At 55.7% G+C, this 26,764-nt stretch overlaps 1 protein-coding gene and 1 long non-coding RNA gene across 3 annotated transcripts; both read right to left on the reverse strand.

The window, feature by feature from the left end:
- Window positions 1–61: 61 nt before the first annotated feature.
- LOC131515878 (uncharacterized) lies at window positions 62–17,526 on the reverse strand. 2 transcript variants are annotated; one of them, XR_009263723.1, is made up of 3 exons: window positions 17,371–17,476; window positions 5,459–5,537; window positions 62–324 (listed from the first exon to the last, which is right to left on the reverse strand). It is a non-coding gene; the product is annotated as an uncharacterized LOC131515878 (long non-coding RNA). The 2 variants fall into 2 exon arrangements; XR_009263724.1 differs by lacking the exon at window positions 62–324 and adding an exon at window positions 1,797–3,876 and having other exon boundaries at window positions 17,371–17,526.
- Window positions 17,527–20,208: 2,682 nt separating this feature from the next.
- On the reverse strand, window positions 20,209–26,519 carry CRABP1 (cellular retinoic acid binding protein 1). The gene is made up of 4 exons (XM_058736287.1): window positions 26,385–26,519; window positions 25,678–25,856; window positions 23,626–23,739; window positions 20,209–20,503 (listed from the first exon to the last, which is right to left on the reverse strand). The coding sequence occupies exons 1-4, from the start codon at window positions 26,452–26,454 to the stop codon at window positions 20,453–20,455; spliced, it is 414 nt and encodes a 137-aa protein (XP_058592270.1). The 5' UTR covers window positions 26,455–26,519; the 3' UTR covers window positions 20,209–20,452.
- Window positions 26,520–26,764: the final 245 nt, after the last annotated feature.

Here is a 26,764-nt window from a genome sequence, read left to right on the forward strand (position 1 = left end):
CTTCAGTAGGCAAGACGAACATCATTTAGGAAGGCGGGTAGGGTCCGGGGCTCTTGGAGCTCTGCAAAGTTGGTTCTGCAAAGGTGGTCATCAGCACATCGGCACACGGAGGGTGTTTGGGGGCTGCAGGGATAAGACCGACGACGGCAGTGGCACAGCCACTGCTGAGTCTTTGAGAAAGCTGGCCTTTGGCCCCACGGAGGCCACAGTTTGGGCATCTGGTTACGGCACCGATTCAGAACGCTGCAGCTGGTCCAGGACGGAGTGGGCGGTAAAACGCAAGAGCGGGGACATCAAATCTAGATGAGCTCTGGGGACGTTTTGCTGGGAGAGGGGAGACAAATGGCTTGATGTGGCGTCGAGGAGAGCAGCCCGGCCGAGATGGGAAATGGTAGTGCAGGATGAGAGCGGACAGTTGCGGGACGGCGGGACGGGAGCCAGGAGGCGGCTCATCTCGGGGGCAGGAGCGCCTGTGGGAGAAGACGCTGGGGGGGTCGGGAGGAAGGAACGTGTGACGGGCGTCCAGGGAGCTGCAGATGTCCTAGGGCCGCAGGGAAACGTTTACTTGGTGACACTGAGGGCCCGCTGGACATCTGGGGTCACAAGACTGAAGTGTGATTACTGGGGGAGAGGGCGGCTCTGGGAGAAAGGGAGGTGGTCGCTTCTCTCTCTTGGGCCCGCCTGCACGTGGGGGTCTGCCCCGATTCTTCTTCAGCAGAGAGAGCGCGTGACCCGTGCTCCTTTGGCTCCTGGGTGCTGGTTGGTGGTGAGGGTTGGGAGGACGGAGACGTGTGGGTGGGACAGAGCTGCAACTACCAGGCATTTAGAGCAGTGCCTGGTAGCAAAGGCCTGGCTGGTTCTCGGAGGAGCTGTTGGTGATGGGGTGATGGGACGGATGTGGATTTGGGGTGCTGGCTTCAGACGTTGGCACTGGTTGGCAGTGAGAGCAGGTGGGTGTTGGGCGTTGGCACCGGGCTGTTGAAGGGCCAGGGGTTGCTAGGGGTGCGCAGAGCGTGAGTGGCCCTGAGGGACAAGAGGGCTCGCACTGTGAGGAACCACCCAGACTGGGTGATTAGAGGGGCACAGTGAAGCCGGGCTTCACCGCAGAGACACGACAGACCAGTGCTTGCCCGGGCTAGCGGTGGGACTGGGGATTAGGAGCAACCTCGCCCTTTGGGGTCACAGAAGTGTCCCCAAAGGCGATGGTTCTATAACTCACTATATTAAAAACCACTGAATTGTATTCCTGAAGTGGACAAATCTTATGATATGGAAATTATGCCTCAATAAAATTGCGGGGAAAATGAAAGAATGCCCCAGCGTCAGGCCCGGCACATAGCAAATCCTCAATAAATAATTGGTAAGTGAATAGTCTCCTTGCCAACCAGGCGGGCCCTGAAACACCAGGCACGGTTTGTACCATGAGCATGCACCACCCTCCAACGGGAAGAACACAGGCTTCCTAAGTGGTGTCCTGCCTCAGTCCTCTGTCCTTGTCATTCCCAGTATCTTTCCTAAACCTGATGTTTCCACTTTACCGGTCGGCTGCCAACGCCACACAGCCAGCTCCTCTGCGGCCCGCTGGTCCCCCGGCCTGGGGTCCTGTGCCCCCATCACCTGCCAGGGGGCCCGACCGCCCTGTGGTCCAGCCAGCATCCTGGGGGCACCCCGCCCCCCCCCCACTGCATCCACCCACCCCCAGGTCCTGACCTCCTCTTCCTCCCCCCCCCCCACCACCCTCCTTGGTCTGTGGCTCCCCGTCTCCGCCCTTCCCCTACCCCTGCCTCCACCCCCTCCACGCTGCAGCCAGAGTGACCATCCCAAAATGTAACACTGGTCACCTGACACTCCTCCAATGTCTCTGAGCCTCACAGTTTCCAGGATAAAGTCCAAATTCACAGCACAGGCCCTTGAAGGTTCTCCGCCCATCTCTGTTCACTGCTCTCTGGATCCCCCCGCATGCAGCCTGGACACCTCCAGCCCCTTGGGTCTGCTGTTCCTTCTGCCTGGACCGCCCTCAGGCTTCCCCTGGAAAACCACCCCTTCTTCAGGGCTCAGCCCATCTGGGTGAGGCATGATTCCTCGGGGCTCCCTCAGCAGGGTGTACCTACCCCACCCCCCATCTCCCGGGCGGGGGCCCTGCCTGTGCAGCCTCAGCACCCAGCACTGGGCCTGGCGCAGAGCTGAACTCCTACTTGTTGGCAACCTGCCTGGGGTGTCCACAGCTGGGCCTGCCCAGAGGCTCGATTGAGAGAGGACATGTGGCCTTCGAGGGGGCCCTGACCGGGCCCTTGTGGGCACAGACCATATCCTCTTGTTCTGTGCTGTCTCCTTGCCCAGTGCAGGGCCTGGTGTGGTAGGGGCTCAATAAGGACTTGCTGAGGGGCCAGAGAAGTGCAGGTGTGAAAAAATGAACCCAGAGGCAGAAGAGGCCCAGGGATAGCAGGGCCCAACCCAGGCCACCCACATGTGCCCCAGCAACTCACAAAGGAAGAGGCTGACCCCAAGGAGAAACTGCAGCCTCTTACCCACAAAGACTAGTAACCAGGTGTCCCCGCTGGGTCCCAAAACCCACAAAGACTAGTAACCAGGTGTCCCCGCTGGGTCCCAAAACCCACAAAGACTAGTAATCAGGTGTCCCCGCTGGGTCCCAAAACCCACAAAGACTAGTAACCAGGTGTCCCCGCTGGGTCCCAAAACCCACAAAGACTAGTAACCAGGTGTCCCCGCTGGGTCCCAAAACCCACAAAGACTAGTAACCAGGTGTCCCCGCTGGGTCCCAAAACCCACAAAGACTGTTAACCAGGTGTCCCCGCTGGGTCCCAAAACCCACAAAGACTGTTAACCAGGTGTCCCCGCTGGGTCCCAAAACCCACAAAGACTAGTAACCAGGTGTCCCCGCTGGGTCCCAAAACCCACAAAGACTAGTAACCAGGTGTCCCCGCTGGGTCCCAAAACCCACAAAGACTAGTAACCAGGTGTCCCCGCTGGGTCCCAAAACCCACAAAGACTAGTAACCAGGTGTCCCCGCTGGGTCCCAAAACCCACAAAGACTAGTAACCAGGTGTCCCCGCTGGGTCTCCATCCAAAACCCACAAAGGCAAAGGCCTCCAGGAGCAGGTGGGCTTGTCACTAACGCCACCCCAGCCTGAGCACGCGCGGTGTGGCAGCTGGGCGCTGTGGGTTCTCCTGCACCCAGCCAGGCGGTCCTATGCCAGCCCCGGAAGGAGGCGTGGTTGTCACCTCATCGTACAGCCGATGAGATGGGACCAGAGCTCCTGGAGGGACGGGGTGGCGAACCCTGATCCACCCTGACCCCAGCACTGGTACTCTGAACCACATGCCCTGCACCAGGATGGCTTGGAAAGGAGTGCCTGGTGGGGGTGGGGGGCTGAGCTGTGTGTCCCACGTTGGGGAGAAGGCCCCCTCTAGGCCCCGGCCTGGCCTCTGGCTCCGGGGGTGGAGCTGGAAGAAGGGGCCTCCCCTGCTGACGCCTTCTCCAGCCCTGCCTCTGCTGGTCTCCAAACTGCGGTGGATTTCAAGGGGGTTGAGTCTGAAGGACGCCCATTTGGTGCAGAAGACGTGGGCTCCGAGGCATCGGCCCCTGCGGAGAGCTTACCGCTATCTACCCCAACCCCCACGTCCCAGTAACTACGCTGGGTGACTGTCCTCCGTGTCGGGTGTCAGAGAGACCAGGGTTTTTGTGCAGAAAGTAGCAGGATATTCAGGACCCACGGAGTCAGGAGAAAGACTTCGAGCCTGCAAGCGTACCACAGGGCAAGTGTGGACATCCCTCTGCCACGCAGCCAGGCCATGGCCGCTTCATTGGCAGACAGTCTGCCCTCTGGGCTGCAGCTGCACTCACCGTGTAGTAAGCTGTTAGAAAGAAAAAATGCCCATCTGCTGTTTTTGAAAAGTCATCTCTGTGGATAATAGGAATGAGATGGTCGCAGCCATGTCCCCATTATGGTCTAAGAGCTATGAGAGCCCATTACAGAACAGAAGGCTCATTTCCCACCCTCCGGCTGAACGTGGCCTGTTTGCAAGGGCAGGCAGGGACACCGTGCACACTATAAAAAGGCACGCTTTCCGCAGCCCTGTGCCAAGCGGAATGGCTCGACGGAGGCTGGACACCGGCGAGTGGGGTCGGGAGGCCAGATCCCTTTGAACGCTGACAACATGCGCATCCGTACACCGTGGCCCTGCTTTCCCAGAAGCATCTGTATCCTCCCGTCTGTGTGAATTCACTTCACGAGAGGCCAGTGTTCACCTGCTCTCACTCAGGCCCCACAACAACCCCGTGAGACGGGCCACAGCGCACTGTTGTCCTGTTGTGGAAGTGAGAACACTGAGGGGGCGCCTGAAGGGCTCAGTCGGTTGAGCCTCCGACTTCGGCTCAGGTCATGATCTCACAGTTCGTGGGTTTGGACCCCCATGTCAGGCTCTGTGCTGACAGCCGGGAGCCCGGAGCCTGCTTCGGATTCTGTGTCTGCCTCTCTCTCTGCCCCTCCCCCGCTCACACTCTGTCTTTGTCTCTCTCAAAAGTAAATAAAGGGTAAAAAAAATGTTTTTAAAGAAGTGAGAACACCGAGGCTAAAAGACGTGAATGATTTCCTAGTGTCACTGCCTAGTAGGCGATGGGGCTGGAGGGAGACATGTCCTTCTCATGACACTGCTCAGAGCAAGGTGGCCCTGGGGGGATGGGCATGCGCTTCAGCCAGGAAGGGCACCTGCAGCCGCCCTCAGGGCTCTGCCTCTTCTGTCCCTTGTGAAGACACTCAGCAAACACTCCCACCCCCTAATTACACAGCTTCTGAGTTACAGCTCAGGGCAGATAAGCCACGATCAGGATCAAGTACTTAGAGGAGTGAAGGAGTTAGCACACCCTGAATGGATTCTGCCCTTAATTTACAGCCAGTGCCTTTGCTGTGGGCCTAGACTGAGGGCCGTCCCTCCAGGGCGGGAAATGGCCGGCCTTTCACGGAGCATCAGAGCCAGAAGTACGGGAGGCTCAACCCCCAGCAGGAGGAAGGGGCATTCCCTCTGGATGGTCTGGAAAACAATACGGTGCCTCACTTGGGTGTAACTGGCCGCTCAGCGGTGCCCTTGCTCCGCAGAGGCCCCTGGACATCCCACCCACTCCTTGTTTGTAAACCTGCCCTCAGGCCGGCAGCAGAACCCACCTGGAGATTTACGGCAAGACACATGCTAGGCCAAGGGACCCACTGGCTTCCTGGAGGTCACCGACAGGAGCAGGGATTCGCAGACAGAATTTCGGGGGGGTGTGGACTTAGATCACAACAAACAAGGACGCCTTTATCTCCCTGAACCTCTAGACGAATGGAGCATTTCCCTTCATTATGAACGCGGCCAACAAGCCAGCCGCACTAGCAGCCCTGGGTTCTGTCCCCACAGAAATCACCGAGGGTTCGTATCATGCTACAGTTGCTGTAGGTACCTTAAGATGCGGCTTCTGCTCTTTGCGGCTTCACCGCGATGGTAGCCGTCAGACACACTGCTGGACCTCAGCTGATGGGCTAATAAAGAGATACCACATTGCAATTAAAAAAAATAATGCCGATAACCGTATTTCAAAATCCATAACCCATATATTTCGCACATTTACGAACATTCTGAGAAGGTGTCTATAGCACCAAGAAAGTAACAACGTGAAGATCTCAGACACCCACAGTAACCTTCACAGCGGGCAGAAGTGACAGGTCATGTCACCCGGGCGGGCGCAGAGGGCTTTGTAGTTTTGAACTACAGGTTCCGGGGCCTCGTCACAGGGTAGCCTGCTCTAAGATGGAGTGCAGGGAAGTGCCTTTGGGATCAGTACTCGTGGAAGAGCCAGGAGGGAATCAGGGTTGGGCAGAGGGCGAAGACTGAGCTCCGCGGAGGCCTCCCTGATCCCATGTGCCATTCTGAGCTGTCCCGAGCTGGCATAAGGGGGCCAGGTCCCCTTGGCGTAATGGGGTCCACCCCATGTGGACTGGTTAGTGGGTGCAATCAGCCCAGGAAAGGGACATGACCTTGGGCAGGGCTGCTCTCTCCAGCAGAGCTATTTCCCATATTGGGCCAACGGCAGTGCACCCCACCTCCCAGCAGCTGGGGGAGACTCACTTGTCCCTGCCGTGGCTCAGGGTGGTGGCTCACAGTCCACCACAGCTCCCACCCTGGGCCTACTGCAGCTGAATCCCTGGATGGAGTCCAGGGTCCGTCATCTTTAAAGCTCTCCCAATGATTCTGATGCTCTGCCAGGTGTGGAAGCCGTGATCCCAGGTGGTAGGAGGGGGAGGGTCTCCAAGATCATGGAATCCAAGGGACTTTGGTCGAGGCTATCCAGCCTGTCGGTGGCAGAGCCGCCCGTGGCACTTCTCCATGTACTGATTTCACGTGACAAGTATTCGAGACACTTACACACCAGGGGCTCACAAATCTCTCAGCGCAGGGCCTGCTCGGGCTGGCACGTCGCCTGGGGGGGCTGTGCGTGCACACGGTTTTTCTGTGGGGCAAGCTAAGCTGGCATCTGTCAAAATCCCAAATGTGCCCACTCAGCACTTCTACTCCTAGATATGTGTCCTGAGGAGAGACCTCCGCACGGATGACATGACTTGTGCCCAAGGATGTTCACCCAGAAGTTATTTTTAATAGCAAAACCTAGAAAAAGTCTCCACGTTCATCATGGGGACTGCTCAAACAAAAGGAACCCTATGTGGCCATTAAAAAACACAGGGAGCGCTGTCTATGTTGATACAAAAAAGTAACAACAACCCCACAAGGTGCATCAGTAAGCACAGAAGGAAGATGCAGAACCATGTTTAAAAGTCACAATTTGGGTGGAAAAAAAGGGAAATACTTAGGTGACTCCGTGAGAGTTCGCAGTTAACCGGGAGCTTTAGGAAAGAGGGAATCGGTCTGATTAGGAAAACAGATTGCATTCAAGGTTTTTCGGGCTGAGAGAATTTAATTCAGGAAACTGGGTTGGGCAAGTGACACCAGAGTTGAGGAGGCCAGCCGGGGGCGGGGGGCAGCCCCGGCACGGGCCACCGAGGAAGCCGCTGTACCCTAAACGGAGGACCAGGCAGAACAGGCTGCTGGCAGAGCTGAGGGGCTGCAGAGCCGTCCCCCATCCCTGGAGGACACACCGCTGCAGCTGGAGAGGCCGCCCAACGCGGACAGAAGGGGAAGTGAGGGCTTTTCCCCCCTACCCCAGACCTCCCGCCGTGCCTCGCCTCCCTCCGCTGAGCCCAAGCCCAAGCGGCTGCCCCAGGACCCTGGGAAACGGGGGCCTGTAAGCATCGGCCTCTTGGGGTACGGAGAAGAGCAGGAGGGGGCGCGGAGTGCAGCTGGGAGGCAGCACCACCGACCTTGCTTGCGGCATGACAAGTGTCTTCAGGAAATGCAAAGAACCTCCCCGGGGCCACATAAGAGGTGCCAACAGGGCTTGCTTCCAGGAGTCAGGGATCTGGAGGGAGACCTAGTTCATGTTAGGGCCCCCTTGGGGCTTTTGAATTTTGCACCATGAGCACATACGGCCTATTTGAAGCAAGATGCTTGCCTGACATTCACAGTGGGTCCACTGGAAAGGGCAAGGCTGTTGTATTTTCTCACTGGAAAATATCCCGCCTGCTAAATCTCCCCCCGCACTTCCCGTCACGGCCCCCGGGGGACAGCGCGGCAGTTCTTGTGGCCTCTTCCGCCAGTGTCCTCCTCAAACCGCCCCTCTCCCCGCCGGGCTGGGTGAGGGCAGAGGGGGGAGCACGAGCTGGAGGGGACGCATCCTGCCCCACCATCTCACAGCCCGTTTCACAGAGACCTGCTCGCAGCCCAGAGCCTCGGGTGGCCCGCAGACACGCTGTGTATTCACCACTCCGCATGGGGGGCAGTGGAAGGTCCACCTGAAACCCTTGTTTCCCGGATGGGCTCCGGGAGCGCCAGGGTGCAGCTTGTGGGCCACAGAGTCAGGCTCACCCAGGTCTCTCACTGGGGGACAGGAGCAGCGGGGCCACCGGCCCAGGGGTCTCTGCCCATCCACACTGCCCACCCCCCCTGCCCCGCAGGGGACCCCAAATGGACTGCAGCACCCCTTACTGAAACCCCGTCCACCGCAGCTTGGTTGGCTACAAGCAGGACCGCGAATATCTCATCAGTTGCAATGAGGGTTAAGTGCCGACAACTGTAAAACAGCTTCTGGCTCAAATACGAGTCCCCTCTTCCTCGTCTTCAAGTGTCCCCGTCCTGAAACCTCACCGGCCACTCAAGGCTCCAATGAGGGCGCCCACGTGTCTGGCCGGGGCCGGCCTGGGACGTGGGCTCCGCGGGGCCAGCCCTTCTGTCTCGAGATCCGGGTGGAGACCTGCCTGGCCAGCTCCCTCCGAACTCAAGGCAGGTGCACAGTGGGGTGAACCGTCCGCTACCACGTTCACGGGACTCCTTTCCGGCTGAATTCCGAGTCCGGAGAGAAGAAACTGACAAGCTCCCTGGGCCTGAGCCTGCAGCTCCTTCGAGGCGGGGCTCTCCAGTCTGTCGGCAGATGAGCTGTTGGCACAGCCTCTGCTCAGCAGTCCAGTCACTGGGTGCCCTGCAGGATCACGACAACCAGATCCACGACCGAATGGTGCCCCTCATGCCTTTGTTTCTAAGGGGAGTCCAGGAGATGACCCAGGCAGGGCTCCTGGCCCCAGATCTCTCCTCACCACATGCCGGAGGCCACTCCACCCCCGTGGGGCTGATGCCGCCCACGGTCGTGCAGACGGGAGCCTGCGGCTGGCGCTTACCTCGCCGGCTTCAGGTTATCCTGCCGTGGGCCTCACCGTGACCCCCAGTACAGAGTGTCACCTCTAGGTGCCGGTAGGGTCCCGTAGCGCTCCCCTGCCTGCGTGTGTCCTGCTGCCTGGGTCGGCGGGGCCTGCACAGAGCTTCCCCAAGCCACCCTGTCTCCCTCTCCCTCTGCTAGTGCTTCCTAAGTGCAGCCCCCGGGCATGGAGACGGACACACGTGCCTACCTCCTATCCCCTGGTCCCTGACCTCCCTGGGACTTCGCGGTCCAGCAGAAGAGACAGGCACGTAATGAAACAATTGCAGCTGATGTGGTCAAGGCTCTGCCAGAGCAACGCGTGAGGAACTCCGGGGAGAGAAGAAAAACCGAGGAAAACACACTGAAGTTTTCCTGGACGAGTCAAGGCTCAATTTCCAGTCACCTCTTGCTCCAGAGCAGCCTCCGTGTGCTTGCAGATTCTGTGGCTTAGGAATCCGGACCGGGCGCCGTGGGGCTGTGCCCACCCTGCTCTGTGATGTCTGGGCAAGATGAAGCTGTGTGAAGAGTGGGCCCGGCTGCAAGTGTCAACCACAGGGGCCCGTGTGGGCTCCTCAGCATGGTCTCAGGCTTCGGACATGGCGTCTCCGGGACTCCAGAACAAGTGCCCCGAGTGAGCACGGTGGTTGACGCATGGCCTTTACGGACTCAGCCTCAGGAGACACAGCATCACCTCGCACACTTAGAAGTGGTCAAAGTCAGTGTCAGAAGACCAACCCGACCAAGGCATGAGGACATACGCGCGCCTCCTGACGGGAGGAGGCTGGCAGTTTGCACCTGTGGTTTCACACTGCCCCAGGTGTCCCTCAAGCTGAATTTCGAAGGCAGACTAGAGGTCTGTCAGATGACAAAGCGGGGAAGGTGTCCCAGGCGGAGGGATGGGCACATACAAAGGCCCCGGGGCATGAGAGTGGACTGCCTTACACGAAACGAGAGCATCAGATTTCCCAGGAGCTCACCAAACACCGTCTTCCTGCTGACTCACTAGGCAGCTGTCTGCCCCTGGTCCTCCCCAGACACCGGGGCCCTGCTGCGCCCCAAGCTCAGACACCAGCCCCTCAGCTGAGGCTCAGCCCCATCGTGGGTGGAGTAGCCAGCCCACGTCCCAGCTGCCTGCCCCCCTCCCCTGGCTCTGGGGCGGCAGTGAGCGCACAGGGAGTCGCCACCTGGGCAGGGCTGTGAGTGGAGCCCCATCCGGTCCCCACCCCTATGTTCTCATCCCCGGCTCTCAACGTAGAAAGCCTCGAGGCCCCCAGCCAGAGCTTTCTTGGTTTGGGTTTTCAAAGCACTAAAGGCTCTGGGTCCACTGGCTTGAATCCCAGCAATTCTTTCCATAATGGTTAGTTCTTCTGATTGTAGGCATAAAAACTCAAACTAGATTAAACAAAAAAGAGAAATTACTGGTTCTTGTAACTGGAATGTTCTAGGAGCTAGTTTAAAGAGTATCAAACAATACCAGAATTCTCTCTTTCTCTCAGTTTCTCAGCTGTGTATTTTTCTGTGTTGGCTTCATTCTCAGACAGCGTCTCCCCAAAAGTAACACCCGACGGCTCGAAAGCTCCAGGCTTAACTAACACGCAGAGCCGGCAAACCAAAAAAGTCAAAAGAGGGCATCTCTTTCCTGAAGGCTTGGACTGCAGCCCCAAAGAGGGTTCTAATTGGCCTAACTTAGATCACATGCCCTTCCCAGAACCAGTCACCCCGCCCATGAAGATGCGGTATTCTGACTGACTTTGACGGGATCAAATGCTGACCCCAGGTCGGGGTTAAGAGTTAGCCTCACTGTAGCCACACAGAATCACTTCATTTAAAAAAAAGGGGGGGGGGGGATTCCACAACCAGAAGGGGAAAAGAAAACGTGAGAGGAAGACAAAATTTAGCTGTCATGGCCCAGTTGCACACTTCGCGCACTGCACAGTCAGGGGACGGGATGCCTTCTGTGTCTGCCCAGAAGGGGCCCCTCTATCTAATTCAAGTGGAGGCGGCCGTGTGGACTACTGCTGGGGTGCCACCAAGTCTACCACACTTCCCTTGACCTGGCGCTTCAGTACTGCGTGAACCCTCCTTACCCTTTATCTCCTAGTTCAAAAGCCTACTTCTCCGTGAACTGGCGGCCATACGTCAGAAGTTATTCGTGTGCCCACAGGTTCATGGCTTCTGCCTCAGACACGGCCACACAGCTGTCCCGATGTGATTCCTCGTCTGTGTCATCTGGCCTGAGACAGACTCCACCAGAGCAGCAGGTCTGGCCAAGCTGCCCTTCCAGGCTGGCGGAGGACGTGCAGGGGAGAGCACAACAGTGCGACGATCACAGAGGAATGTGAGCCCTCCGTTTTGGTCACGAGAGGCTGTTGGCTGGATCCCCTGGATCTTCTGTCCGTGTCCCTTTGCCCAGCCGCTGGAGACACTGCCCAGAGGAAGGGGCCTTGAACGGCGCCTCCAGAGGGCCACTACCCGAGGCCAAAGCTCTTTCTCCAGGAGACCTCTGGGGACGAGAAGGTGGCTGGGCTCCATCTGGGCCTCACCGAGGACAACCGCGCTAGGGCTCAGCTGCAGCTCCTGATTAAAACCAGATCCCGGAGCTGGGGGCCCTTGGTGAAACTGGATACCTATCATTGTAGGCAAAGGAAATCCACCACGAGAGGGAGGGAGGCTGGCTCGCGTCCCGGCACGGCTGAGCCGGGCGGTAAGGCTGCCCCCGGGACTCCTTGCTGTGTGGGGCGATGACAGCCCTGAGACACAGGCGCCCCCGTGGAGCCTGAGGAACGTTTCCACTTTTCCTTCTCCCCACCTCCCTGCTCTTGGCTTGCCTTCAGCTGATAGACCTGGGTTCAGTCCCACTAACCTACTTTTATTCAGTTAGGGCAAACTTATTTAATCTGAGCCTCAGTTTGGTCATCTGTAAAATGGGGGTGAAAACAGTACCTTCCTGGCTGCCTACTGTAGGATTAAAAAGGGATGCTATGAAAAGTGCTTAGCACAGGACCTGGAACACAGAGAGCCCTTAGTAAACGTCAGTTATGCTATGCCTTCTTCCTCCCTCCTTTCCCCCCTTTTCCCATCGATACCATTAAACCGCAAACGCAATCCTTGATGACCATAGTAAGGAAAATATTTCACGTCCCTGATGGCGGATGCAGTGGAAAACGCACTGGCTCCGGGGCCAGACAGCCTGAGGTTGTAAATGGTCGCCATTTATCAGCTGGGCGACTTAACCACTCTGAGCCTGAGTGTCTTCATGCAAACGGGGACACCGGTAATGCCGGTCCTGCCCCAGGACTGCTGTGTGTGTCACACGGGGCACCTGTGTGAAGGGGGCGCTGGAAACGGGGAGCTGAAACAGTGCTGTCATTGTTCGTGCTTCCAATACTATGCCTTCTGTCTTGCTGTCTCCTTTACTTGTTTGGTCCTTCTCTTCCTATTTCCAAGGTCACAAGTCAAATGAACTTGGGGGGGCGGGGGTCAAGTCTTGGAGCTGCAACAGAACTCGAGGACATTGGTTCAGTCATTCTATCTGAAATCACTTAGAAAACAAAAAATTCATAAAAATTCAGATTCATGGGTTCCAACCCACACGTAGAGGGTCCGACTCTCTCACTTTTTAAATGAAAAATGTGTTTAAAATTTCAAAAGTGATACATGCCCATTCTAAATGAATTCCAATGATACAGAAATAATGAGTAAAAAAGGCCAGTCCTCCGAGGTAACTGCTATTAACGGTTTGGTGTGTCTCATCTAGGGTTTTGTTTTTCCTGGAAAGGGCTAAGCATATAGTTTTTATTTTTTCCCATAAAACTAGATCATCACTCATTTTCTTCTTAAACTTAACATAGCTTGGACATCTTTCCACACCAGCACACATATGACTACCTCATTCTGTTTAACAGCTGGAGAGAATTCCATGATTGGGCTTATCGTGGTTGACTTAACCATTTCCTTATGGGTGGACACCGCGGGCTCTCGTTGGCGGATCCCACGCGGCCAGTCCAGCCTCTGTCCTCTGTATGGCACAGAGGGGCAGTCAGAGGCCCAAGGAGGGATGTGGACCAGCCAGGATCACACAGCAGGTCAGTGAGCCGGGTTTACAGCTCTGGTCTCTGATGTGCTCTTGGCGTTGAATCACACCACTGGTTTATTTTTTTTTTAAATGGTCACAGGGAACTTAATATTTTTCTGAACCTACTCCTGATACTAGGGAAGAGAAAAAAAACAACAACCAATGTTAACATTATTCCATGTATCTTTGAGAATTGAATTTTTGCTCGAACTTTCTCAGAGTTTTCATTTTTCATTATATTCCTTGCAAGAGTTCGTGAGTCAATAAATATTTCCCATTGTTTCTGAAGCTAATTTTTTTTTATGCTGGCATCCCAAAATCCCCCTTCCGCTGAGTGTGACTGTTCTGAGACCGAGCCAAAGTCCACTTCAGGAACACCCCAAGTCCCTGCCCTTCATTCACCGTAAGTGAGGAGTTTCCTCTCTTGTGGAACAAATGGAATTAAAAAGTTGTGACTGTCATCTATTTTTTCATTATGTAAATTTCTCCAAGTCCTGTCGGTATCTTTTCCAGAAAGATAAATTACCCAGTTGGCAGAGATAGAACACATAATGTATGCAGAATTCTTGTGAGAATTTGCTCTTTGCCCAGAAATTGTGCTTAATATTCCTAGCAAGAAATGGAACAGTAACCCCACCTCCCATGAGGTAGAGAGTTTGATTGGAAGCGACCACTGTCCGTCAAGTCACACCCTCTGACGCAACTGCCCTCAGAGCTCCGTGCTGAGCCGCCTGCAAATGTGTCCAAGTCTCCTGCCTCCACCCCATCCCGTCACAGAGGGGCTGCTCAGAAACCGCTCAGATTTCTGAGTAAAAAGGAAAGGAGCTGGCCGGCCAGTGTTGGTAACATCTGAATGTTGTTTAGCATCGTCCTGGGCAAAAGACAAAGGGAACAGAGGACTATGGAGTGGCTCTTTTGTTGGTGAGCTGCCTCTTGGGTCCTAAAACTCTGGCTTCGGTCTTAGAATCAAAAGTAGACCCCTCTCCTGGTCCCTCGATTGTGCCTCCTAAAAGCAGGGCTCCTAGGACAAATGGCTGGTACCAGGTCCGAAGCAGGAAACGTACCAGATGAACTCGGGGCATCTTGTCACTCAAGTGGCAAGGAAGTCATCAAAGAAAACTACGGTCCTACCAGAAGGCTGAAGAGTGAATTCGAAGAGGCTCCCACTGGCCAATACGGACCACCTCTCACACCCGCTAGGATAATAACTGTAGTGAAGTGAATTGCGTCAGGTAGGTTTCAACCTACAAATTCATAGTGATATCCAAAGAAAAAGATTAAAAAGAAAACCCAAAACACATTGGTCACCTGTGAAGAATGCCAGGAGAACCAACTTATTACTTTGAAAACCAGTCGATACAGGAAAGAATCAAACATCTATTGTGCTTTTCTTATTAAACTACACCTCAGGATTACCACACAGTAGATGAGGGTGAGTAACTTCTTATGGAAGTATTGTAGCTCATAAATGAAGAAATGATAGAATATCCCCATGTTTTTTTTTTTGTTTTTTTTGTTTTTATTTTTTTTTTTTAACGTTTATTTATTTTTGAGACAGAGAGAGACAGAGCATGAATGGGGGAGGGTCAGAGAGAGGGAGACACAGAATTGAAACAGGCTCCGGGCTCTGAGCTGTCAGCACAGGGGCCCGATGCGGGGCTCGAACTCACGGACCGCGAGATCGTGACCTGAGCCGAAGTCAGCGCTCAACCGACTGAGCCACCCAGGCGCCCCTATCCCCATGTTTTAACCTCTAGCAAACACATGGATCTACTCTCCAGCGGCTGCTAACATCATAGAAAGAGAGGAGCTGGACATACGGTCCTCCAAGGAAATATAGCACACCAGCCCTGCTATACTCTTGCCGGAAAAATCCAACCTGAATCTGACTGGACTCCTAGACCTAACTATCAATTTACAAAAATACAGTGAACAACACTGTGGAAATGTAATCATCAAGATCCAGACTACAAGCAACTCTATGGGACAACCAGTCTCTCTAAAAATATACATAAAAAACAAAATGAGGGAGAGGGGGACTTATAGACCAAAAGAGACTTAAAAGGAAAATCAACTGATCACAAAATATGGTTATTTCCAATCTTGATTTGAATAATCAGGCAAAGGAAGTTATGAGACAATCAGGAAAATTTGAATATTGGCAGGATATTTGATGACATTAGGAATTATTTTTAATCTTTAAGGTGTGATCATTGTAATTTTTAAAAAATTTTTTTAACGTTTATTTATTTTTGAGACAGAGAGAGACAGAGCATGAATGGGGGAGGGTCAGAGAGAGAGAGAAAGACACAGAATCTGAAGAGGCTCCAGGCTCTGAGCTATCAGCACAGAGCCAGACGCAGGGCTCGAACTCACGGACCGCAAGATCACGACCTGAGCGGAAGTTGGATGCTTAACCGACTGAACCACCCAGGCGCCCCTCGTTATAGTTATTTTTAAGGTAATTATCAACATTTAGAGACATACGCTGAAACATTTCTGGGTGAAATCATAAAATGTCTAGGATTTGCTTCAAAATAATTCAAGAGAGGAAAGAGTGAAACAAGATTGGCCTTGAAGGTTGTTGAAGCTGAGTGGTGGGTGCATAGGGAATCATTCTATGATTCTCTCTACTGTTACATATGCTCGAAGTTTTCTATGAGTTAAAAGAAATAATAATAATAATAAAAAGACAGGGCAGTGCAGGGGGGACACCACGGATCTTGATAAGCACCCGAAACGACCCTGGGTGATTCAATTCCTGGGTTCCCTCTCTCCACACCTGAGATGCTTAAACGCAGAGGGGCTCTGATGGATGGGGAGAAGCACAGCTGTCTGTCCAATTAAAGAGTCTGCAGTCAAAGGGGATTCCAAACGCACTCTGGGCTGCATGTTATGAACTCTTTGCGGACTTCACGAAGACTCATTTTCACCAAGGACATACTGCATTTCCTTCACCCTGGGGCACGGTGTTTCCTCGACAGTAGGGAGGGCAGACATAGGTGCAAGGGATGTTTTTGACAGAACTGAGGGCTTTGCTGTCTACGCGGTTACGGTAACAGTGCCACGGAGGCAGGAAAATCCCTGGAGAGCACTCGTACAGGGCTGATGTCTCTGAAAGGTGTGGTGGGCTAGGTTGGCAGCGTGAAGGCTGCATTTCCAGGCTTGTTTCCCCACATTTTCTCCGATCACATCCTTGTTTACTCCCACACACTGGCGATTATGGTGATAAGAGGCTGAAGTAAGAGGGGACTGAGAAAGATGTCACAAAATGAAGTGGATCTTGCATAAAATGTTTCAACATTACTTTTTCCTTTGAGCAGGATGGCACATTGTGCCGGTGTTCCGTCGCACTGGTCGTCATCATGAAGACAAGGTTTCCTAGAAATCTGCAAGCAAGACAGGCCTCTGTCCCTCTTTCCATGACTCGGTTTATTAGTTAGGAACACTTTTACTTTCAAGAATGGAAGCCACTGCATAACTGGCTTAAACAAAGAAGGGCTTTTTTTCTTTCTTTCTTTTTAATCACAGCAATACCTCCACAGAGAGGTAGGGACTGTATCATCCCAACGACTTTGGGTTGGCATCTCCGAGATTCTCTTGGCCGTTTCCTCACGGGTACAAGACAGCTGCATCAGCTCCAGGCATTGAGATCTCACACCAGGCTCAGAGGCAGTAAGCAGCAGGTAGCTTCTCGGGCTCTCCTCTCTTCTCAGGAAGAAAACATTTTTCCCAGAAAATCTCACTGGCCGAAATACTGTGGCATGGTCAACTCTAGTTACAGAGCAGTTTGGAAAAACAAGCCTGGACTTTCTGGGGCCTCTCCTGGGGGAGGCGGGCAAGGGAGAGGGGCTAGGAAGAGACCCGGCAGGCAACATTTTCACTTTTCTTTTAAATGGGGCTTGGAATCCCTGCCCGACTGCCTTTGAGACCGAATACTAACGGCGCGCTGTGCCCACCTGAAGGGCTAGCCTTGTTGTCAAAGACGTGCTCCCCCACGTCTGCCTTGCCTTGAGGACATCCGTTCAGGGAGGCCTGGATGTTGCAGAAAATTCCGACTTCCCATCAGTCAGATAATCAGCACATGTTTACAGAGCACCCCCATCGCCAAGCGCTGCAGGAACGGAGAGATGGTTCAGCAGCCGTCCTGGCCTCGGGGACCACACAGGCGGGCAGAACAGGACAGAGACCCCGGCAATGTGCAGTGACGGCACAGGACCACCGCAGGAGCCCTGTGAGCCCCAGGCGGGCCATAACGGCGAGGCTGGCGCGGGGCCGGGACAGCGAGGTGAGGCCCCGAGGGCGGCCATCGCGGACACTAAAACCGGAACGGTGCGAGAGGCCCAGGCGCGGGAGGGGTTTGGGACCCTGGCGGCTGCAGGGCTAGGCTCACTGGTGTAGGTAAAGCCCTCGGCCCCCCGCGAACCTCCACTGACCTAACCTTCACCCCAACCAGCCCAGGCAGGTTTCCCGTCCGCCCCAGGGGAGAACCTACCCAAAGTCCAGCCAACTTCGGCCCACTTGCCGCTGCCTTCCGGCCTCCCCGACAGGCTCGGCCCCGCCTGGCGCGGTCACATGATGCAGCCTGGCCAATCGCCCCGCCCCGCCTCCAGCGGTGATTGGTCCACGCGGTCATGTGACCGGAACCGCTGGCAGAAAGCCAAAATTGAGCTGGCTTCACTGTGTGCCCCGCCTGCTCGGCGTCTTCGACGTCTGGGCAGAGCACGTTCGTTTCTGCTGAGACTGGCTGCAGGGGGGTTTCTGGCACTTGCGAACTGAAGGTGTGCCCAGGAGGCGGCCCTTGTGTTTTCTGTTTTACCGGGTGAGGCCAAATCGGGGAAGGCCTTGAATGCCGGGCAGCTGTTTGACCCGGGGATTGCCGAGCGGCGGAGTGTCACGTGCAGTGTTGTTTTTTTTTTAGTGAGATGAGTCCGCTGACAGTGATCTTTGTGTGGGTTTTCATCCTACACGTATGTAAACTCTGTATCCTACGCAAGGTGTGCACACGCTTAAGACTGCAGCAACAATTCCCGGATTGCGTTCCCTGGAACACCAGTGTCCCCTCAGGGTGTGCCAAGAGGGAATGAGAAACGCTGTGCCTTTTTTTCCTGGAAAATGAGAAAGGAACAGGACTTAGGAGAAAGAGGCTACAGCGATGTTCTGAGTGAACCGCTGGTGCTGTGACTGCACGTCATCACCCGGACGGACGTGCCCTCGTGCCTGTGGGCTGACGTGGGGGGGTTACAGCTGGTAGCCTCCGTCACTGTACCTGTGCTTCATCTCCCGAAAAGACAAATCAGAAGGAAACACACGTGCCCTATGGGACGTGTCCTAAAGAACAGGACGGAAATGGATGCTCCCGTCAACCAGGACGCGGGAGGGCACCGAACGGCGGGGGCAGTGTCCCTCATGCAGCAAATCCAGGTCTGGAGAAGCCGGTGCTGCAGCAGGAGCCAGGAAGTGTGTGTACCAGGATGTCAGGCCTTGCCCAGTCCGCCCGTAGGGAGGAGCACTCAGTACCCGCCGGTGGAGTCCAGACGGGCCGGCCCTTGTCCGCGCCGCCAGCTTGGTCCCCTCACTTCCCTCAAGTCCAGCACCCTCGCAGGCGGGTTGGCCCTCCACGTGGCCTTCGTCTCCACTGCGTACCAGTTCCGGCACCCTCCCCACCCTCACAGGCCCCACTCCAGACCCTCTTTCCACAGGAAGCCATCAAGCAACGTCTCTAGCGCTTGCTCTCTGGCACAGGACACTGTGTTGTGCAGGGTACTGAGTGTGCGCTTGGCCGACTCTAGCAAGTGCTTAAGCCCCAAAGAGCAAAATGGAAGGAGTGTCCTGGCGTCTGCATCCACTGTCGAGGGGGCACTGGGGCTGTTTTCATGAAGGGCTTTGAGAAGTTCTGGGGACATGCAGAGGTGGCTTCGGGTCCCGGGAGTGTGTACGGCCCAGTGTCAGTCTTTCTCCTCTGACCCCAGGCCAGCCCTTGCTCTGATACTTCAGGGCCTGGGAAGCAGGGCTGTTAATGGAGCCACTGGTGCTTTCGTGGAGGGCAGCACGACAGAGGAAGTCCACAGAGGGCCAACAGGCAGGCTGCGGATGTGAGCTCCACCGAGCCCTCCCCACACAGTTCCGTGTCAGCAGCAGAGTATTAGGGAGGGGCTGAGCTCCCCTGTTGCAAAGTGGGGCCCTGGACTTCGGAGGTGTGAGGTTTTAGGTAAATTTGTCCTCATTTACACTCAGGTAGTGGCCCCTGGGCCTTAGGGTCTGCCTCATGAGAACGTGAGCTCTTTGGGGGTCACCTTCTGGCCTCGTCCATACCTGTGCCCTGTTGGTCAGCTACCTCTAGCCTGGCTCCACCAAGACCCACATACCTAGGACAGCAAGGAGAGATGCCCAAGAAGCCAGGAAAACAAAGTGAGGGCAGGGACGACGATGGCAGGGTCCGCGGAGTGGTGGACTGTACAAGTTCCACTTAAAAGGGGGGGGGGAAGTTGTCAGCTGTGACCCTGCGGGAATGTTGGTTCCGGAATGTCAGGCTTTCCCAAATTTCTCTTCAGGAAATAGAAACCCAGAGTTTTATGTGAAATCTGATTTTACAATGTAAGAGTTGGCAGCTGTGCAGTGCTGTCCACCTACATATCCTGACTCTGTCCTGGGAGGGGGGGGGACAGCCCCTCAGCACCCCTAGGCTCCACTTGTGTTTGGCCAGTGGGTAGCATAGGCAGATCAGAGACTGAAAGCTGGGAGGTCAGGATACTTAACCCCCTAGCTCCAAGCCAAGCTGAACCCTCCACCCTCCATCCCCCACCCCCATACATGGGGGCCATGGTTGGGCAGTGACTACATTCTTCTGTGCACTGCCACAGCTCCCACATGGTGGTCTCCCTTCCAGGCTATAGCTCTTCTGGTCTGGGACCCCTCTGTTCCAGGCGCAAGGGAGTAATGGCTCCCCCAGTTCCAATCTCAGTGCTGCCCTGTCCTTTGTCGATTCCCTTCATCCTGTCCTTGTAGATGCCTGTGTAAACAGTCCCTTTATTCTGAGCTCCCCTCAATTAACCTTTTGAATGTGCTCCCCCTTTCCTGCTGGGAACCACCAGTATACAGACTAATCCAATTAGAAAACAATGCCATGAGGTCCCAGCACACCTGGACCTGTAGTCCGGACCCAGGTGGAGGGGGCCCAGCTTCCACCCCTGCCGTATGCACCCGGCACGGGACTAGGTGGCAGGCCGAGGCTGCAACCACGACACAGAACACGTAGTGCTAAGACAGCAGGTACACGGTAACGCCGTGCTGAAACTGAAGAGGCAGTTCAGAGACAGGAAAAGCCTTGAAATGTGGCCAACCAGTTTAATGACTGACAAACCATGCGATGCCAGACTACGGAGCGCCAGGGACTCAGAGGTACAGAGGCCTCGGGGTGGGGGGGGGGGGGGGGGAACACTACCACACTGTCGCAGGGAACATGGGGTCACCTAACGTTGATATGGGGTAAGGGAAGGTCCACTGGCAGCTCAGACCTATGACATTTCTCAGGAAACATGCACCCCACCCCCAAAGCAGCAGGAAGCCGGCCACCTTCACTCCCGAACGTAAATCCTCGTGCAGACCACGTCATCGGCGCCAAAAGTCTGCAGAAAAGGAAAAACCATCAGAACAGATGCCTGTGAAAAACTGTTTAAAGCATATCGCTAATAAGGCCACTTACTGCCCTGTTAAAAACTCTTGGTAACAGACATTCAATTTCCTGTGCCATGTGCTCATGCTAACGGCCAAGGTCTTTTTTTCTTCTGTTTTTCTCTCTTAAGCTCCATGCTGGCAGAGAGGCAGCTGGGGAGCAGAATTGTGCGCAGTTTTCCTTTGTTTCTGAAGCCTGTGAATGCTGACTTAAGAAATGTTTTGGTTTTAAAAATTAAACTGAAAGCGGGGAGAAGTCATATTGGACGTTTCAGGGGTGGTTCCGTCTTCTCAGGAGAGCAAGGGGCCAGGACAGCTGTAGCCAGTGGGGGGGCGGGGGGGAGACGGGGGACAGCTGGGCAGGACAGCATTGGAGGGTATAAAGAAGCTTCCAGGAAGTGGCTGCCCACACTCAGTCACCTGCAAGCTAGAGAACTGGTCTGAGCAGCAGCGGATTCCAGACCCCGCTCTGCAGCACATGGCTGGGAAAGCCGGGCACGCACGTCCCTGCCTCCTTTGCTGGTTTGGAGTGGGAGGGGTGGAATAGAACAAGATGACCCCAGAGGCTCTTTCCAGCTAAAATTCTATGGCTCTTTGTTTATGTTTGCTATGGGGAGGGCACAAATCGCTCCACAGACAGAGATTTTCCTTCTGGGCCCTGAGATGGTATCACCCATAAGTTAAGTTTATCTTAACTCTCCCCCAAAGTAGCAGTTATTCACAGGCCTGCCTCCTGGGCTCTCACAAGCGGTCAGAACAGGGAAAGCAGTATGTTTTAACAAAGAAAACCAAAAAACAAATTTCTCCAGTCTGAAGACCTGATGTGGGCATGTCTGCAGACATACACTTTTGGGGGGGGGGGGGGGGTTCCTATCTCTCAGATTCTCAGAGGGGCCTGAGGCCCCAGAGAGACTGAGAGCCTGGATAAACCCGGGCCTTGAGGTCTGGGCCCATCAGCTGACTGTGAGATGGCTCTCAGGGAACATGTGCTAGGACATTATCTTGATGTGCATTTCAGGGAAATACCAGTTATGAGTGACACTAAGGAAGCAAATGCCCATCACCAACTTCTTTTCCAAGTAGGGGCTCCTGGTCACATGGGCACAGCTGTCCTGTGCTCCCTGCTCTGACACCTCCTCTGTCTGCAGACAATTCTCTGTCCGGGGAAGGAGGGCAGGGGGCCCACCGAAATTCACCTCTACATGTGCCGACCTTTCAACTCTACGGCCACGGAGTGGTTGGGGGTTTGACTCTTTCCGTGTGCTGTGACCACCCTAGCATCTGACACCTCACCCAGGCCAACAAGTGGCTTCATGATTCAAGAAGCAAATTACATTTCCAATCACATCTGGGATGTCTTTCTCAGCCTGCAGCCATGCTGAAAGGTTCCTGAAAGAAACTCTAGAATGTTCCGGAGTGGTCTGAGGGAAGATACTGTTTCACAGAAGGCAGCTTACAGCCCCAGGGGACAATTTGCTGTTGGCACTGGAAAAGCTTATTTCAACTTAACTAGGATAATTTGCCTCTTGTTAAAGAGACAGCATCTCCCTGCATTTTGGTTTATTAATGATAACAGGCCTTGAAACAAAAGCCCGTATTTCAGGTCTCAGATGCCAAGAATTCATGCTCCCTCTGAGGCTCATGGTCGTCGGCTGAGCCAGAGAAGGACGCACAGCGGAATGGGGCGGGGGTGGGAGTGCTGGAGTCCTTCCAGCAGACCGTGCTCTGGCCGCTGGGATGTTACAAGGTTAATAAAATCACACTTTCTTGTACAGCAAACCGGCCGGCCCTCAGCCATGCTCCAGAACTCTGGAGGTCTTTGCTGGCTCTGGTACCGGTGACGCTTTTGTTTCTTCTCCTAAACTCCCATGTGTCAGCCTCAGATTGCTCCCCCAACCCCATCAAGTATTCCTTCCCTGGAAACAGCATTAACCAGGTTGCAAAGGAAGCCAGTGCCTTCTCCATAAAAGCAGAAAGTACTTGGATCGTTGCGGGGGAAGGACAGGAGAAGCCAGCTCAAGCAGCCTCGATGAAAGTAGCAGAGACAAGATCGACATGCAATTTCAGGGCTGAGGGCGACACCGGGGTCACGTGTTAGTGTAAGGCCTCATTCTACAGCTTGGGAAGGGAAGGACCACGCCCAGGTCACACAGGGTGCTGTCCCACTCTGCTGGCTCCTTACCCGAGACTACAGGGTGACATTTGCTAAGACGGGCCCGAGGAGCAGAGGAGCCGTCTTAGAGGGGAGATGGTAACAATTTGCATGATAGAGAACAAAGGGGGGGGGGGTGTGAGGCAGTGGGGGGTGGAGTTATTTCAGGGAAAGCTTGGTCTCTTCTGAAACATAAAGAGACAGTGACATGAGCATTGCCCTGTCCTCCCTGTCTTCCTTTGCCCCCAACACCGAAAGTAAAGGAGAAGGAGGTGTGTGATTAAACTACAGGGGTTTCTAACTTGGCCTCACCAGGTACATTTTGTGTGGCCAGGAATGTTTAAATTGTTTTAATCTGAATATCTTTAAGTTGAGCCCACCTTTTCCAGTTCTAAAGCCCCACCGCCACATTGTGTCACACTTACACTCGGACACTCCCCGAATTAGCATTACGTGCAGGGGCTCCCTAAGGCCAATGCAGTTTGTAAGTAAGTCTAGGGGTAAAAATGCTCTCAAAGGCTCCCAGTGCTGACGTATTAAAATTCCTGAAATCTTTCTTCGGCAGCAAAATGGGGGATGAGGAGGGGGAAGGAAAAAAAAAAAAAACAACTCTTTTGCAGAGTGAAACACCCTGCGACCTCCCAGAGCCCAAGCACTCTGGCTCAGAGCGAGCCACCGCGTCGCCATGGGGATGCACAGTGCGGCCACTGCAGCCCGCCTCTGGCCCTGCTCTGCCTCTGCACTGTGCTCCTCCCACACGTAACAATGATTTCCTCTGACTTAAACTGTCACCTCAAGCTTTCCGCTCCAATGTTAACCCAGGGCAAACGGAGTCCCTCTGGGTGAGGGAGGACCGCGTTCTCACGGCCCGCTGTGGGCGTCATCTGGGGACTGCCGGCTCGATCTAGGGCCCAAGCGCCTCACCAGGATGAGCTCGTCGTTGGCCAGCTCGCGGGTCCAGTAGGTTTTCGGGCCGTCGCCCTCGAGGAGAGTTTGCGTGCAGTGGATCTTGTTTTCATTCTCCCAAGTGGCCAAACTCTGCGGGTGGGAAAACCATTAGTGACATTAATTACGGTCTTGGCAGCAGGAGCAGAGACAACAATGAACACCAGAGTCACTGCTGTGGAGAAAAGCAACACATGGTCCCTGTCAGCGGGGCACACAGCCCTGTGCTGCACTCTGTGGAGTCCAGATCCAGAGGGCTGGTCACGGATTTTATGGGGTATAAATATACCTTGTATCCCACCCCTGCACTCACACTCACATGCCACTGACCCATGCTTTACATCTCCAGGAATAAAATTAGAGGATGCAGGGTTTCATTTGTGTCAAAATGGACTGGCCCTTCAAGCAATTGGGATATTAAGGACAAGAACCTTCACATCCGAACTATACAATTTTAGAATTGCCGAGACACCATATTTATAACCACACCCAGAACGAACAGGCCAGGTGCTCCTCCCTGCACGGTTTTGGGATAACATCTTCTTTTCTGTTTGCCCTCAGATCGCTCTGATAAACCCGGGGATCTCCGGCTCTGAGGGTAAAACGTGCCACTTTCCAGGTTACATCCCTCTAGGAACATGGAATCATGTTGGAGGTGGGAGGTGAAAGGGGCGTGCCCTGCAGTTTCCCCAGTATCTGCACAAAGCAAAATGCTCTACAGCCGGGTAGGGCGGGGGGGGGGGGGGGGGGGGATATGGAATGTGCTCACTTTCTATACTCTTTCACATACTCACTTTCTAACTAGCATCTGGGGAACAAAAAGCCCCAACTTTCCAGGCTGTTGCGTGAGCCTTTGAGTTTTTATAGGAATCACTGTCACTGGCAGTAGCCACCACCGATGTCCCCAGCTGAGCCCTGCTGACTGCCAGGCTGTCTCCCAGTGACTCCCAGACCTTCACTGTTACTACCTCTACCCACTCTTTTGTTTTTTACAAACGGTACAGTGACTAGAGGCTCAGATCCTGGCAGCTCCAACCCCGGACATCGTTTTCTGGCCGCGCCAATTCTGTGGGCCAAATATTGTCACGTGGGTCACCTCCTGGGGGCTGCGTCTCTGGGTCCTTCTCTCAAACCCAGTGCCCAGAGAGTCCCACTCTGCAGACGAAATAGGCAACACTCAGGAAAGGTGAAAATCAATTTCTCACTTTCTCCCAACTTTTTTTTTGTTAACACTGTAATAGGAGGGAGACTTTTTAAAGAAAAGGTAGCAGCGGCGATTTTTTCTTTCCATCTGTCCCCCCACTCTATTCCAGAGATTAATGATACGCAATTTTTGCCCATCTAAAAAAGGAATGTACAACCGCTAGCTTCAGTCCGCTGGTTCATCCCTGGGGCCGATATACGTAGAAATACAAAAGTCTTGCTGTTGAGGATTAAGAAAGCCCTTCTTCCCGCCAGAATCTGCCTTGCTTTTGGAAGGATTCCGCCTTTCCTTTAAGACAGCAAGCTGAGGGCCGGAGGGAGAGGTGCCTGCCCAAAAAGCTGCCTAAGCTGGATCCGGAGCGTCCCCGGGAGGCCCGGGGACCCGGGGGGGGGGGGGGTGGCGGGAGGCGAGCGCTGCAGCTCCACCTGCGACAGGAGACGTGGCGGCGGCACAACCCGGCCCTGCGGCCCCTGCAGCTATCTCCGCACCGCAGCGCCAGCGCCTGGGCACGCACCCGCACCCGCACCCGCACCCGCACCCGCTGCGGGCGCCGCCGCCCGGGGTCTCCGGCAGCTCCCGCGCGGCTGCGAGCGCGGCGGGGCGGGGCGGATCGGGGGTGGGGTGGGGTGGGGTGGGGTGGCGTGGCGGGGTGAGGGCAGACCCTCTCCCCAGCCCAGGGCAACCCACTCGCACAAATCCTCCCTGCAAACAGCCTGTGCGCGCGCTGCAAGGAAAGCGCGCCACAGGCTGCGGCGGCCCGGGGGTGGGGGTAGGGGTGGGGGTGGGGATGGGGGGATCCGGAACGCCGCCCGGCTGCGGCGCCTCACCCTGCATTTGCGTCCGTCCACAGTCTCCTCCTCGAAGCCTTCTCCGACCTTGAAGTTGATCTCGGTGGTGCGCACCGTGGTGGAAGTCTTGATGTAGAACTGATCCCCGTCCTGGCGGATCTCCACGTGCGGCTTGGACGCGGCCGCCACCGCCACTTTCCGCAGCATGGCGTTCACACCTGCGCGGGACCGGAGGGCCGCGCCGCGGGCTCAGGTCCCAGGGCCGGCCCGGCACTCTCCAAACCCTCCGACCACAGACAGGGACCTCAGGACGGACCCACTCCTCTCCCGACCCTCGCCCGGATTTCCGAGATGAGACGCTGAGGCTCGGGGTGGGGGTTGGGGTGGGGTAAGCGGCTTTTCCCGAGCAGCACGGTGAACTCGAGTCTCCCAGTGTAAAGGCCCTGACCCGTCCCGGACTCCGGCGAGGATCCCCCCCCCACCTTGCGCGGCTCCAGCACGAGACGAGGCCGAACCGTCGGGGAAGGCGCCCAGCCTCCAGCGCTCGTCCGCGGGGCGCGCGGCTCCCGGGCTGCCCTCGCCAGAGCTCCCACGGGGTGGCCCTGGGACGCTCCCCTCGCCCTCGCCCTCGCCCTCGCCCCGGGGACTCCCCGCTGCCCGGGCCGGTCCCGGAGCCCACCCCCGCGGGTCCGGAGCGCCTCGGGGCCGCTCGCCCTCGCAGGCGCGCACCGACCGCGGCGGCTTACCCAGCGCCTTGAGGAGCTCGTCGAAATTCTCGCTGCTGCGCATCTTCCAGGTGCCGGCGAAGTTGGGCATGGCGCGGGCTGCGGGCGGCTGCGGACGGCTGCGGGCGGCTGCGGGCGGCGACGGCGCGGCGGGCTCGCTCCAGCTGCAGGGCGGAGACTGACGCTCTGCGCCCAGCCCGCGCGCCCGAAGTCCCAGGGAGAGCGCCCCCCGCCCCGCCCCCGCCCCGCCCCCTGCCCCGCCCCCGCCCCCCGCCGCCCTACCCGCTCCCCCGCTCCCAGCCCGCGGGGCCTCGCGCCGCGGTCGGCACCCCGGTCTCGGTGCTGCGCCCCCGGAGCCCGCTCTCCTGCAGCCGGGGGTGGGCCCTGGGGGCGCGTCGGAC

This window comes from Neofelis nebulosa, chromosome 7 (genome assembly GCF_028018385.1).
Source record: "Neofelis nebulosa isolate mNeoNeb1 chromosome 7, mNeoNeb1.pri, whole genome shotgun sequence".
NCBI classification, from domain to species: domain Eukaryota; kingdom Metazoa; phylum Chordata; class Mammalia; order Carnivora; family Felidae; genus Neofelis; species Neofelis nebulosa.